At 33.5% G+C, this 15578-nt stretch overlaps 1 protein-coding gene and 1 non-coding gene across 2 annotated transcripts; both read right to left on the bottom strand.

Moving 5' to 3' along the window:
* Nucleotides 1-1813: 1813 nt before the first annotated feature.
* TRNAG-GCC lies at nucleotides 1814-1884 on the bottom strand. Its single transcript has one exon. It is a non-coding gene; the product is annotated as a tRNA-Gly (tRNA).
* Nucleotides 1885-3690: 1806 nt separating this feature from the next.
* On the bottom strand, nucleotides 3691-14092 carry LOC120198277 (MADS-box protein AGL24-like). Its single transcript, XM_039199623.1, has 8 exons — nucleotides 13976-14092; nucleotides 13525-13708; nucleotides 5277-5355; nucleotides 4949-4992; nucleotides 4770-4869; nucleotides 4645-4686; nucleotides 3947-3988; nucleotides 3691-3852 (listed from the first exon to the last, which is right to left on the bottom strand). The coding sequence occupies exons 2-8, from the start codon at nucleotides 13704-13706 to the stop codon at nucleotides 3691-3693; spliced, it is 651 nt and encodes a 216-aa protein (XP_039055554.1). The 5' UTR covers nucleotides 13707-13708; nucleotides 13976-14092.
* Between the last annotated feature and the right edge of the window lie 1486 nt (nucleotides 14093-15578).

Below are 15578 nucleotides of genomic sequence, written 5' to 3'. Positions count from 1 at the left end.
AATTATTATTATTATTCATATTAAGATTTAGATATTGATTTTTCGATTCGTAAGATCTAGCGCTGCCACTGATCGTGATCGACAGACTCAGTAGTAGGCTTTCTTATAAGACTACTCAGACTTGTACAAGTGTTTTCTGATGGTGTTACATTACTGTTTTAAACTATTCATCTGAATTTTAGATTTATGATAATATTGAATACTTTTACGACACAATACCTGATTTTCTGAATAATGTTTATCTGATATCAGATTTACTGTACATTTCTGATATGATATCTGATTTCTGTATTTTCTGTATCTGATTTATGAGTTTGGAATATTTTCATGTTTTAATGGATTAAACTATCTTTTTCACTCGAATACATACATGCTTATTACTGTAATTGGGGTATTATTAAAGGAAATATACCAGGCCTAGTCTATGACTTGTAAGACCTTACTGCAGACTCCTATACTTTGTGATCAGGGTAAGTCCTTACCGCAGACTCCTCTGCTTTGTGCTCAGGGTTAGTCCTTACCACATGTCCTTATGCTATATGTATAAGGACTTACCGGGTGTATGGTTATGGAGAACCTACACATTCTGATGATCAGATAGGGGTAGTGGTCATATTTTTAAAACATGTTTGATAAACTGATTTTTATTGAAGTATTTTATATGTATGTTTTTATATACCGTAAGGAGCACTGGGCTTTTAGCTAATTCTGTAAATTTTAACATTTTCATATAGTAGCAGATTTTAGGCTAGCAGACTTAGTATCAGGAGAACCGACCACTCCTATTTTTGTACCACTGTATATTTTTATATGTATTTTTGTTATACTTTGGAGCCACGTGTTTTTGCTACCATCTCATATATTATATTACAGATATTTTGTTATGTATATGTTTTATAGATTTTCTGATATATATATGTGACATTTTTTATGACCCATTTCATATATATTGTTATATGGATTTAACATTGTTTTAAATATAAAAAGAATTCCTAAATACGATATCTAACAGTCTGGATTTGGTGTAGGGAATTATAGAATTTTAGTTCATGCAAAATCATCATGGAAAATTTTCGTTTCGTAATTTTAGGTTGATAGAACATCTGTTTCTTTTATTTAGAGGGAGTGCCCGAAACATCTGCTTCCATATAAATCAAAGCAAAGGAAAGCTTCCACCATTTTATTTCTCTCTTTTTCTTTCACAACTGTACATCGAGTGGACAAATGGAGAAGACGATACTAGCTCTGGATTAGCAAAGATTCTATCGTTTTTGTTTGCTTTGGTCCAAGAAGATAACGGTGTAGGTGAAGGAGGCCAGTGAGTGGCTATCAATGTAGAAGTTTAGGTGAAGATAATATTGTTGTTGGTTTGGGGTTTGTTTTGCAGGGTTACAAAGTTAGTCTATGAAAACTAATATTTTCGGAATTTGTGATTATCCTTTTCAATAATATTATTTGTAAAGATCGAATATGTATTTTTCTTCCTAAGAGTACATTGTGTCTTCTACACCAAAATTACAATTATTGATCTAAGCAGATTAGATTAACAACGTATCAGATTATGCACACAACACAAAGGTGAAGAGTGCAAGTAATAGAAATGGTTTGAATGGCGAATGCTGTAGGGGAGCCATTATAAAATAAACAAAAAAGAACTCTAAGGAGAAGCAAGTTCTGGACTTTGATGATTCAAGATGGAATGAGTTATGCAGTTTCGATGGACGGACGGATAATACCATTGAAGGTCTCTCATTCAATTTACAACGGAATTTAGGCACGTTCGGAAGCATAAAAAGAAGAATTAAAAAGAACATGCACCAGCCGGGAATCGAACCCGGGTCTGTACCGTGGCAGGGTACTATTCTACCACTAGACCACTGGTGCCTAACATTCGTTGGTGGAATTTTAATTTGAACACAAAATAAAATCACAATCTTGAATTAACCATGTTTACTTAAAAGAGAACAAATAGTCCATTAAACCAAATTAATTAAATAAATTAAACATGTAACTAATTTTTTTTATTTTTAATCCAAATGTTTTATAATATTTGATGTTTATAATTATATTTGTATTTTTTAATAATAAATAAATTATACAAATGATGATAAGTTACTGTACGAGGATTATGGGGGTATGATTTAAAATTCAAAGGTTTTAGAATTCAGTTTAAAGTTAAACGATTTGAGGGGTTTATTTGGTGTTAAAGTAAGATGACTGCATGAGGGTTACAAATATGAGATGATAAGGATATTGGAACGTGCCACATAGAATAGGACGGAATGATGGTGTCGTAGAATAGATGGATGTCAAAATGTCGGGCATGTCATCTCGTTCTAGACAAGAGAGCACAGGGAGTGACCAAAGTAATGTGTTAGATAGATTAGCGAGTGCTAAGAGCAGGGGTGAGAGAAAAAAGAACTCTTAAATGCGATCATAAGAGTTTGAGATTTAGGGGGTTGTGCATTTGGAGGCGCAATAATTAAATAATGATAGACAGAGGGTGATCGAAAAGGAAAGGGGCATCATGTCATCTTATAGTGACCAAAATAGAAGTAATTTAAAATTTTAATAACCAAAATAGAAGTAATTTAAAATTTTAATAACCAAAATAGAAGTAAGAAAATAATTAAGTGATGAATTATGCAAATTGTCAATTAACATTTTTTTTAGTCATTGATAATGTGTGCAAACCCTACAGACACCACTACTCGAATTTGAGACCTCCAAGAAGAACAATACTCTTTTTATCATTAAAACACTCAATATATTCAACACCATACAAATTAAATCATTTACACATTCACGATAGATTTCAACACCATACAAATTAAATCATTTACACATTCACGGTAGATTTCAACACCATACAAATTAAATCAATTACACCAAATATCATACATGTTAAGAATCAAAACAAACATCTTTACCTTGTTATTCCAAATCAAATTTCCACTTCTAAACAAAATAAATCAATGGGCTTGATTTCATTATCACTTTAGAATATTTTTGCAACTGCTACACTTTTCTAAATTCTAGCTTAATCAAGGTATTGTAATCACTTCATTTCCTTACTCTTGTTCGAATGAAACAAGAAAATTAAACTCATAAAAAACTCTCCTTCACTTGGAATCGATTGAGGTAGATGAATAATCGAGGAAGATGACAATGTTTCCTTATTAATTTTTTTTAAAAATAAATATTTTTTCAATTAAAATCTTAAATGGAATGGATTAAAATTCTTCCTTTATTGATTTGAATCAAATAATGTGTATTTTGAATGGAAGGAAGAATGGTATAAAGATGCATAGTTTAGATGAAAAGATACATAGTTTAGTGTGAAATTTTCATGGACCGGTGAAATATTATCTATAAATGTATCCAAATATATACAATTACTAGAACAAGTTCAATGTAACTTAAGATGAAACTTCCAACCTCAAATATTATATATAAATGTATATTATATGTTTCATATTTACTTTAAACCTAATACATATAATCATAGGAATGTATTCTTGCAAGGATTCATCTTAAGAGAAGGGAAGCCTGCAAAGAACACAAAATGAAAACAATTAAGCACAAACATTGCGACCTCTATTTTATCTATACACAAAGCTCGAAATTAAAAATCTCGAATTTTTTCTACCCAATTCGATAAATATTCGTCGTGAAGTTCGATTTTTTAACTTACCCTAGTTTGAGTGAAATGTCTGAGGTATCATCTTCCGGTGGAGGGCCGCTGTTGCAACTGTAAACATTACCGACAGACTCCGATGAGATGCCTTCTTGCTGAGCTGCAACATCTGAATCTGCTAAGACAAGTCTTTTGCCTTTGCACAATGACACCAACTGAAAAGATCCCATGAATCTTTTGTCGACATTTTTATAATGAACTTGCAAATTGAAGTATTTAACATATTACCATGGAAACTAGTCTGCTTACTTTTTCTTTAAGTTGCTTGTTCTCTTCCAGTAACTTTGCTCCCTGTCATCATCATCATCAAAGAGAGACATAAGCAGATAGAAAATGAATTTTAGACGAAATTGAACAAGATAATTGCAAGAAGTCGCAAATCAAAATAGTATATAAAAATGAATATGCAGATTTTACATGAAAACTCTAGACGAAAATAATCACAAATAGAAAAGTAAATTCGTTGTAGTCAAAATTGTACAAGAGATAAGCATCGTCTTCCACAAGAATAGAGTTAAAGATCAAATACTAGGAAGGACAAATTATCTAAGCTCAAAATAATGACTAATTATATATTTAATCTCAAATTTTGATTAAAAAAACTTAATTTAACTTATATTTAAATTAAAAAAGACCTAAAATATGAGACTTAAAATACTTTTGTGTTGTCAAAAGTATCTGTCTCTGATTTCTTAGAATCTTGACATTCACTACAATTCTTTATTTTCTTCTCCTAAAATAATTCATCACCATCTTCTTAAACCTAATGAAATTCAAATCACAAATTCTAATTTTTTTTCCCTAATAATTTTAATAAACCAGACAATGCAAGATATGATAGTGTTACCCGACACAAAATATGAAGAAGAAAAACCCTAAAAACATGAACACCAGGAAAAATATACACAAATGTCAAAATGTATATAAAACAAATCCATTGTACATACCTTGGTTTCAAGTGAAGAGATCTCGTTCATAATACGTTCACCCTGAGAGAAAAAATGAGAATACAAATTTTTTTATTACAATGGACAAAATCAAGAATTCTCTTTCCAGATGAACTCGTATGAACCTTGGTCTCAAGAACTCGCGCGAGTCCTGACTCTAGCAGCTTCTCCAGTCGCTGCAATTCATCAATGTTCAATCCTTGAAGATCTTCCCCTCTCATCTGCCTGTTTAATACAAAGATATCATACTTTTTTTTATGTCGAATTACCTTCAACAACAGTCAACAAATCACTTATTACTGACCTTAGTTCAAGGGTTTTATCAGCAAATTCCTTGCTCAATCTCATCTGACACCGTTTTCCGACTACATTTGAAAGAAAGAACAAAATAATTAGAAATTTATACCTGGTAAATCCATATTTATGTGTTGTATATATATAAGAACTCTATGAGTGAGGGAAAGTTGTTTTTCCTAGAGGATATGGATTCAAGTAGATACGTCTGTGTGCGCGCGTTATCAATAAACTAAGAAAAATTCTGAACCTACTACCTCAAATTTATCAAAAAGAGTGTCGTCACAGATAGATTACAATATACGAATGGTAAAAGTAAAATGGACATTTTAAATTACCTCAAGACCGAGAGATGGTTGATCCAATGTGTTGGGATTGTTGGTCTGCACATGGTACCTTCCCAGTATATCCTTCATGCTTTAGGGAGAACAAAAGAAAGGAAACATTACAAACGAAAGATTTATTCAAGAGAAAACCATATTAATGCAGATAACAAGGGGCGGTATCAGATGTCTCCTATGGCTACTTCTAACAGTTATTATTTGCTCAATAAATGTCGATAAACATAGAGAAAATTCGTAGATGCTAGAGGCCATGTTTAAACATTTACTGCCACTGATATTGTCGACGAGCAAATTAGCATAATACAGCAGAACAACATGGTCGAAGAGGAATCTGGAACAGCAGGAAGCAGCACAAAAACCAGAACAGACGTAGTTGAGCTGCTGTAAAACGAACCAAGCCATAAAACAGAGCATAATACAGCAGAACAAACAGGAAGCAAGTAGCTACTTAGTAATGGGAAATTAGATGAAATTGGATATCAAGCATGACAGTATCACGGTAGAATCCCATTATCCGCGTTTAACAAATAAGTAGTGTTTTGATTCCGGCATTAACCATATGGGTAGTTACAGTTCAAACTTTTTCAAAGAACATATATATTTATAAAATATATATGTTGAAATTTCCACGATACAAGGTAGGCACCGAATGGTGCAATTTTCAAAGGCAGCTGGAAAAATAGTTTTGGGCAATTAATTTTGTCAAATTTAGGTAACTAAATTGTTGAAAAATAAAATGATAAAAGCTTAAATTTAGTCATTGTAATTTAGGGTATTTACAAATTAGTCCTTAAGACTTCAACTATAAATACCCTAACTCATTTAGCTTCAAAACCATCCCAAAGCATTCTAGCTTTCTTCCAATACTAGAGAATTTAGAGAGTTTCTTGAGAGTTATTTTTCTCTTTTTTATCAAGAGAATTATCATTGTTTTCTCCTTGGTAGATAGAGAGAAGTTGTAATTCCTATTTTCTCATAGTGAAATTCTTCTAACGTTGCCCGTGGTTTTTTTACCCTATATTATTTAGGGGTTTTCTACGTAAATTCCGTGTCTCTTTTATTTTCTCAAATTATCAGTTGCGATTTTGCTCTATCCGATAGTCGTCTTCCGCAACAATTGGTATCAGAGCCAGATTTGAGTGTGTAATATCTGCTTATTGTCTTTGTGGTTGCCATCAAAAAATGGATCCTCCAACATAAAAAAATAAGAAGGTATTACACATTCTTTGAGGTTCTAGAGAACTATTCACGATAGTGAAATAGTGGGAGCTATCCGTAATAGAAGCTATGGCAACGAAATTTGATATTGAAAAAATTCAATGGGAGAAATTTCTCATTGTGGAAATTGAAGATGAAGGCCATCCTGAGAAAAGACGGGTGTCTAGCGGCTATCAATGAAAGGTCGATGGATTTCACAGATGACAGCAAATAGAATGAGATGAACGGGAATGCTATGACAAACTTTCATCTAGCATTAGCAGATAAAGTATTGTCAAGCACCGAGGAGAAAAAGATAGCTAAGGTGATATGAGATTATCTCACCAAATTGTACGAGGCCACATCGTTGCACAATAAAATTTTCCTTAAGAGGAAATTGTACACTCTCCGGATGTCAGAATCTACTTCAGTGACGGAGCACTTAAATACACTGAACACATTATTTTCTCAGCTTACATCCTTAAGCTGTAAAATAGGATAACAAGAACGTGCTGAACTTCTACTTCAAAGTCTACCGGATTCGTATGATCAACTCATCATCAACTTGACAAATAGTAATGTCACCAATCTAGTCTTCGATGACGTTGCAGCTGCTGTTCTACAAGAAGAAAATTGTCGCAAGAACAAGGAAGACAGATAAGTAAATCTGCAACAAGCAGAAGCATTGACAACGATGACAACGATGAGAGGGAGATCAACAGAACGTGGCCAAAGCAGCAGTCATAAACATGGTAGATCGAAGTCGAGAAGCAAGAAGAATTTAAAGTGTTACAACTGTAGAAAGAAGGGTCACTTGAAGAAGGATTGTTGAAGTCTAAATAAAAACTCTAATCCACAAGGCAATACCGCAAACACTTCAGATGATGGAGATGCTCTATGTTGTGAAGCGTCAACCACCGTGGAAGGAAGAAAACGATTTGCAGATATATGGCTCATTGATTCGGGAGCAACATATCACATGACCTCAAGAAGAGAATGGTTCCATCATTATGAACCTGTCTCAGGAGGATCTGTGTATAGTTGCAATGATCATGTCTTAGAGATCGTTGACGTTGGAACCATCAAATTAAAGATGTATGATGAAACAATTAAAGTTGTCCGAGATGTGCGGCACGTGAAAGGTATGAAGAAAAATTTATTATCCTACGGATTATTGAATAATATTGTTAGCAAGATTGAAACACGGAAAAGAATCATGAAGGTGTTCCGTTGAGCGCTTGTGGTGCTGAAAGGTGAAAAGATAGCTGCAAACTTGTACATGCTGAAGGGAGAGACATTGCTAGAAGCATAAGTCTCTGTTGCCTCTTGTAGTTCAGATTCTGCAATGCTATGGCATAAGAAACTTGGACACATGTCAGAACAAGGAATGAAAGTCCTTGTGGAGCAAAAGCTAATTCCAGGCTTAACAAAGGTATCACTTACTTTGTGTGAGCATTGCATAACAAGTAAGCAGCGCCGATTGAAATTCAACACATCAAATTCTAGAGGCAAAAGTGTTCTAGAATTGGTACATTCTGACGTATGGCAAGCACCAGTAACATCCCTAGGCGGAGCAAAATACTTTGTCTCATTTATTGATGACTACTCTAGGAGATGTTGGGTGTATCCTATTAAAAAGAAGTCAGATGTGTTTTCCACTTTCAAAAACTTCAAAACGCGGGTGGAACTTGATTCTGAAAATAAGATCAAGTGTTTAAGAACAGATAATGGAGGAGAATACACAAGCGAAGAATTTAATGACTTTTGCAGGAACGAAGACATCAAAAGACAGTTCACAGTAGCGAACACTCCTCAACAAAATGGAGTGGCAGAGCGGATGAACAGAACCTTGTTAGAAAGAACAAGAGCAATGTTGAGGGATACATGCCTAGAAAAATCATTTTGGGCAGAAGCAGTCAATACCGCCTGTTATTTGATGAATCGAGCTCCATCAACTGCAATAGAGCTGAAGACACCAATGGAGATGTGGATTGGTAAACCAACTGATTATTCAAACCTCCATGTATTTGGAAGTATTGTGTACGTGATGTACAACTCCCAAGAAATCTCAAAGCTGGATCCAAAATCCAGGAAATGAAAATTCTTGGGGTATACTGATGGAGTCAAGGGGTATCGCTTGTGCGATCCCACTGCCTGCAAAGTGATCATTAGCAGAGATGTTATCTTTGTAGAAGATAAACTACAAAGAAACGAAGACGATGATAGCGCTAAAAAGTCAGAGACTACACAGATACATATGGAAAAGGAGGTTGAAGAAGGAGATTCTTCTGAAGCAGAACCAGCACATGATGAACAAGAATCAGAGAGTTCTGAAGCTCCAACAACTCCTCAATCAGATCGTGTGAGAAGACGTCTCAATTGGCACTCAGATTATGTTATAGAAGGAAATGTTGCATACTGCCTTTTAACAGAAGACGGTGAGCCTTCAACATACCAGGAGGCAATAAACAACTCAGATGCTTCACTATGGATGATGGCGATGCAAGAAGAAATTGAAGCCCTTCATAAAAATAATACATGGGACCTTGTGCCACTACCACAATAAAGAAAGGCAATTGGGAACAAATGGGTCTTCAAAATCAAGCAAAATGGTGACAATCAAGTTGAGAGGTATCGTGCAAGACTGGTGGTTAAAGGATATGCTCAAAAAGAAGATATTGATTTCAATGAAATATTCTCTTGTGGTTTGACTAACAACAGTTCGAGTAGTCTTGGCAATGTGTGCTATATTGAATTTACATCTAGAGCAACTAGATGTTAAAACAGCTTTTCTTCATGGAAATCTTGAAGAAGAAATTTATATGCTCCAGCCTGAAGGTTTTGAAGAAGAAGAAAATAAGAACTTGGTTTGCAGGTTAAACAAATCTCTGTACGGTCTAAAGCAGGCGCCGAGGTGTTGGTATTAGAGACTTGATTCCTTCATTATGTGCCTTGGATACAACAGACTTAATGCAGACCCTTGTGCTTATTTCAAGAGGTCTGGTGATAACGATTTTGTTATATTGCTGTTGTATGTGGATGACATGTTGGTTGCAGGACCCAACAAACATCATATTGAAGAATTGAAGGCACAACTAACTAGGGAATTTGAAATGAAGGACTTGGGATCAGCAAACAAGATTCTAGGGATGCAAATTCACCGAGACATAAGTAATAGGAAGATTTGACTTTCACAAAAGAATTACTTGAAGAAGATCTTGTCACGATTCAACATGCAAGATTGTAAGCCAATTTCTACCCCTCTTCCTATTAACTTCAAATTATCCTCCAGTATGAGTCCTAGCAGTGAAAAAGAGAGGATGGAGATGTCTCGAGTACCGTATGCATCAGTAGTGAGAAGTTTATGTTCGCTATGATATACACAACACTAGACATTGCACAAGCAGTGAGAGTGGTTAGTCGGTACATGACGAATCCAGGCAAAGAGCATTGGAATACAGTAAAGAGGATCCTGAGATACATTAAAGGGACCTCAAATGTTGCATTATGTTACGGAGGATCAAACTTACTAATCAATGGGTATGTAGATTCAGACTATGCATGGGATTTGGATAAAAGCAAATCTACTACAGGATATGTGTTCAAAATTGCTGGTGGAGCTGTAAGCTGAGTTTCAAAATTGCAGTCAGTTGTGGCTACATCCATAATAGAGACAGAATATGTAGCAGCTACACAGGCCAGTAAAGAAGCAATTTGGTTAAAGATGCTATTGGAGGAGCTTGAGCACAATCAAGAGCATGTTTCTCTGTTTTGTGACAGTCAAAGCGCCTTGCATCTAGCAAGGAATCCAACATTTCATTCAAGGACAAAACACATACGAGTTCAATACCACTTCATTCGTGAAAAAGTGGAAGAATGAACAATAGATATGCAGAAGATCCATACCAAAGACAACATAGCAGATTTCATGACGAAGGCGATCAACACTGATAAATTTAATTGGTGTCGATCCTCCTGTGGCCTGTCAGAAACATAAGCAACATGAAGATACAAGGTAGAAAGAATGGTGTGAAGATATGATTGTTACAATCAAATCTTCAAGTGGGAGATTGTTGAAATTTCCACAAGACAAGGTAAACACCGAATGGTGCAATTTTCAAAGGCAGCTGGAAAAATGGTTTTGGGCAATTAATATTGTCAAATTTAGGTAACCAAATTGTTGAAAAATAAAATGATAAAAACTTAAATTTAATCATTGTAATTTATGGTATTTACAAATTAGTCCTTAAGACTTCAACTATAAATACCCTAACTTATTTAGCTTCAAAACCATCCAAAACATTCTAGCTTTTTTCCAATACTAGAGAATTTAGAGAGTTTCTTGAGAGTTATTTTTCTCTTTTTTATCAAGAGAAAATTATCATTGTTTTCTCCCTTGTAGATAGAGAGAAGTTGTAATTCCTATTTTCTCATAGTGAAATTCTTCTACCGTTGCCCGTGGTTTTTTACCTTATATTATTTAGGGATTTTCCACGTAAATTCCGTGTCTCTTTTATTTTCTCAAATTATCAGTTGCGATTTTACTCTATCCGATAGCCGTCTTCCGCAACAATATATTCTCATACCTATTTATTTACTAGATCAAAAACAAGAGTTAGACAAGAATATGGATAAAATGTTGGAACATGTGATTAGTACGTACCTTAAGGGCATTGAAGAATTATCCATGCATAAAAAATATAAATTTAAACTTATTCCGTCTTGTTAACATATTTTTTGCAAAAGCATTAAAGAATTATCCATGCATAAAAAATACTCCATAATTTAAAGTTGACATTAAAGGGGAAAATTCACTTTAAGAAACCTCTTTAAAATAAATTAAATACACTGTATTTAAACTAAATAATGTAAATTATTAAAAGTTATTAAATGAAAGTAATTTAGTATATTATGTATGGAAAAAAAAACACTTCTGAGCCAAGAGAAGCATGAAAAAGAAATAAGTTCAACTATGATTCCTTAATTCTGGAGAGATTTTAATATGACCACTAATTTTTTAATCATATCACTTAATTATTTTAATGATATCAATCAAATCACCTATCGTTAATATTTGACATAAGAGTTGACGTGTCAATTAACAAAATTGATGTAATTCCACATTTGCTCATCATTACTTACACATTCTATCAATCATAATTATTAAATTAAATTTATTGAATCAAGATCAAATTGACAGAGTGTGTAAGTAATGAGAACTAAATGTGAAATCATATCAATTTTGTTAACAGTCATGTTAGCTCCTCTGTCAAATGTTAACAATATGTGACTTGATTGATATCATTTAAATAATTAAGTAGTTTGCCTGACGAAATTGAAAGATTGATAGTCATATTACAATCTCTATAGTTAAGTGGTCATAAGTGTTGTTTACCCAACTATTTATAAACTTTGTTTTACGGTGGTCCTAATTACAAACTTATTATTAATACAAGGTAAAGGGCCAATACAACTTGGTAAGCAATTCTCATCGCATCCAACACTTTTATTGATATATTCATATGTGGATATAACAACACAATCCTCCAAATGTTGGTGGGTTTACACTTAATTGAAATATAAGTGAAAACCTTTCGCAATGAATCTAGAATTAGGAGTACATGAACCAAGAAATCAGGCTGAAAGCTCTAAAGATTAAGACATAATGTAAAGATATATATTAAAGGTTTGAATAAATAATTATTTACTTTTTAAAATTATTTTAGTTCATAATATTTAATTTTGAGTCAAAACGACCTTTAATTGAATAAAAATTATTAGGTAATAAATGGTTAATACTTGCCAATGGCGTGGCAAATATTATTTGTCCAAAGGGCTGGTAAGAAAATACCATGTGTACATAAGTGTTGATGTATTAAATGACACATGTAAATAAGTGATGACATGATATATGCCACGTGTATATAAGTAATGATGTAGCACATATCACATCCCAAAATAATGATGTGATATATGTTACGTGTGCAAAATAGTGATATGTCACATATCATATATCTAAAGTGATGGTGTATCACATATCACGTGCCTAAAATAATGATGTAGCACATGCCATATATCAAATGACAACATAACACATGCATTTGGCAAAAGTGATAACGTGATATATATTACGTTAATCCTTTAGATACATAGGACTTGTCGCATCAATTACAAATATTGATTTCTATAAAAAAAATGACAAATATTGATTTCTATAAAAAAATAACAAATATTGACAGATAGTTAACTACCGATTTCGTTCAATCATAAGTTATTTTAATTCAAAATAAAACATTAAAAACTAAAATAATTTTAAAAATTATGGAATAAAGTGATTATAAAATTAAACCTTATTTCACATTGTATTTAATATTAAGACATTGAAAATTATCAACAAAAAAAAACTATCCCCAATGATTTCATCTTCTAAATCATCCCCTCGATTTACATCATTTTTGCTTAATGAACATGAGTGTATCCGAGCGGGATTAGGCTTGTCTAATACCCCATTAAAATCTAAATAATATATAAATATAACGTAAAAAAGTTAAAATCTTCTGGGTGGATTTAAAAATGGATAAACTCTAGCTAAATGTGCCGGAAAAGAATCTAAATATAGACCATGGAAAACCGAACCAGTAACTGAGGAGCATGTGGATGATAAGAAACAAGGAACCCAAGTTTATCCAACGGTTTTACAATTAATTATTTATTGTTGTTGTTGTTGTTGTTGAGAGACAGAGAGAGAGATACTATTTTATGCAAAAGAGTTAACACAGTACCATAGCCTCCAAGATCTATGGAAACTGAACAAAACAAAGATCAGCCGTCTGTATTAACAGGTTTGTTTAAGACTTTGCTTCTTTTTTCATCAAAGGGTTAATTTTTGTTTTGAAACATCTGTCATGGGATGTAAACATGGCAATGGAAGCTTAGTACAATAACTTCCCCCAACTCTTTCTCTTCAGCTATGGCTATGATATAAGCAGACAGAGAGTAAAAGGAGAGGAAGAAGAATATTATCCAAAGCTGATGGAGAATATACCTGGAGCTAGCAAACTCAAAGAGCTTTCCAGTAGCTGAGAAAATAATGAGAGCAACCTCAGCATCGCAAAGAACCGAAAGCTCCTCCGCCTTTTTGAAAAGCCCTCGCCTTCTCTTCGAGAAAGTCACTTGCCTCGCCGTCACGTTGTCGATCTTCTTGATCTTGATCTTCTCCCTCGCCATTTCTACCCTAAAATAGAAAAAAATATCAAAACCAAAAACAAAGATTCTCATAGAAAAACAACATAAAGTGACTTAAAAAGGGTTTCTCTTGAGTTCTCTGCCGATTTCATGGAGGAATTTTTTAGCTGAAACCCTAGTGAAAGACCCCTGATCTAGGATACTAAAACAAGAAAAGTGATAAAAAAAAACCCCACGAATCTTAGCTCATGAAGATGAACCGAAAAACACACTCTAAGAATGAATGATGGGTTTATTTTCATTAATTTTACCTTAATGGGATATGTTTGCTCAGTGATCTGGTGACAGGAATCAGAAGCCTCCCGATTTACAAAACGTTGGAAACTTAAAAACCATAAGATAGAAGGGAAAGATCCTTTGGTTATCAGCGTTTGCTGGTTCAAGAAAGGAAAGTTTCCTCTTTTATCCTTCACTTTTTTTTAAAGGGAAAAAAGCTTTAACCTACCCTTTCAATCAATTAAATATCGACACAATACCATAACATTTCAAAATTAAATTAGTTTAAATATATTTTTATGACATGTCATCGCTTTTTCTATTACATATTATTAAAGACATAAAAAATAAATAAAATAACATAGATTCCTGATTAATTTTAAAAATGACATTTTTTAGAGAGAATTCTTTTTTACAGACGTAACATATTCTTGAACTACACTTTTTTCTGTAGATCTTTTGCGTAGACGCGACAATATCTATGAATGAACACCTTTTAAGTCCTAAAACCACATCCAATTTTTTTCATGGTTAGTGGTCTACGTGATGGGGGTGGTGGGTGATTTAGGATTTTTAAGGTTTATGATAAAATAATATAGTCTTTGTTGTTAGATTTAGAATTTTGTTTTCTTATAGCACTACAGTAAATTTACTGTTCTTTAACGATATTTTTAGCGGCGTTTTGAGAGTAAACGCTACTAACTTTAAATATATAGCGGCGTTTACATTTCAAATATCACAAAATGATAATTTTAGCGGTGTTTTTTTATAAATTTAGTTTTAGGGTTCATATATAGTGTCATTTTTTCAATAAACGCCGCACCAGGTCTATCTATAGTGGCGTTTTTTCAATAAACATCACAACAGATTAGTACTTTAGCGGCGTAAACGTCGTAATAGAGTTTATCTATAGTGGCGTTTTTTAATAAACATCGCAACAAATTATAACTTTAGCGACGTTTTGGTAACAAACGCCGTAAATGAATCTTACTTTAGTGGCGTTTTTACAAAAATGCCGCAATAAAATTATATTTAGTGGCGTTTTCAGTAAACGTGGCAAATGTTTTTAACATTAGTGGCGTTTTTAATTAAAAATGCCGCAATTGGTTACACAACAGTGTTGTTTGTATTGTTAAACGCCACAAAGTCAGTTTTAAATCTCCTCTAGCCCTAGCCATTTTCCATCTTCTTCTTTTGTCTACTTTCTGCCGTTTACAACTTACCCACCAAACTACAGCAGGCATCTCCTTCACTGCGCCCATCCTTCTTCGCCTCCAAAGTCTTCGCTTCCAACACCATTCCTGGTGTGTTCTTCTCCCTTCACATTTGGCATCTCCCTCTAGTAATATCCCATATTACCTTTCTAAGTTTCCCATCCTCTCTCGCTCTTTCTCTTGGCTTTGGAGCATCGTTAATTTCAAGCTCAGCCCTTGTTCTCCGATTCTACACAGTACATATGGGTAAGCTTCATTCTCCATTAATTCTTCGTTCTATTGTTAATGGTGGAAGGAATCAAGATATGGGTAAACTTTATTTAAAAATTTGAGTGAAAAGAAATACTAAAAATTTTCTTTTGCTCTTTTGTACTGGTGAATGAGTGATAATGATGTTTTTCTCGTATTCCTATTGTTTTTTGGC

This window comes from Hibiscus syriacus, unplaced genomic scaffold, assembly GCF_006381635.1.
Source record: "Hibiscus syriacus cultivar Baekdansim isolate YM2019G1 unplaced genomic scaffold, ASM638163v2 tig00117056_pilon, whole genome shotgun sequence".
In the NCBI taxonomy this organism is placed as follows: Eukaryota; Viridiplantae; Streptophyta; class Magnoliopsida; order Malvales; family Malvaceae; genus Hibiscus; species Hibiscus syriacus.
Note: the sequence above shows the minus strand (reverse complement) of the source record. Positions and strands in the feature narration are given on the sequence as shown.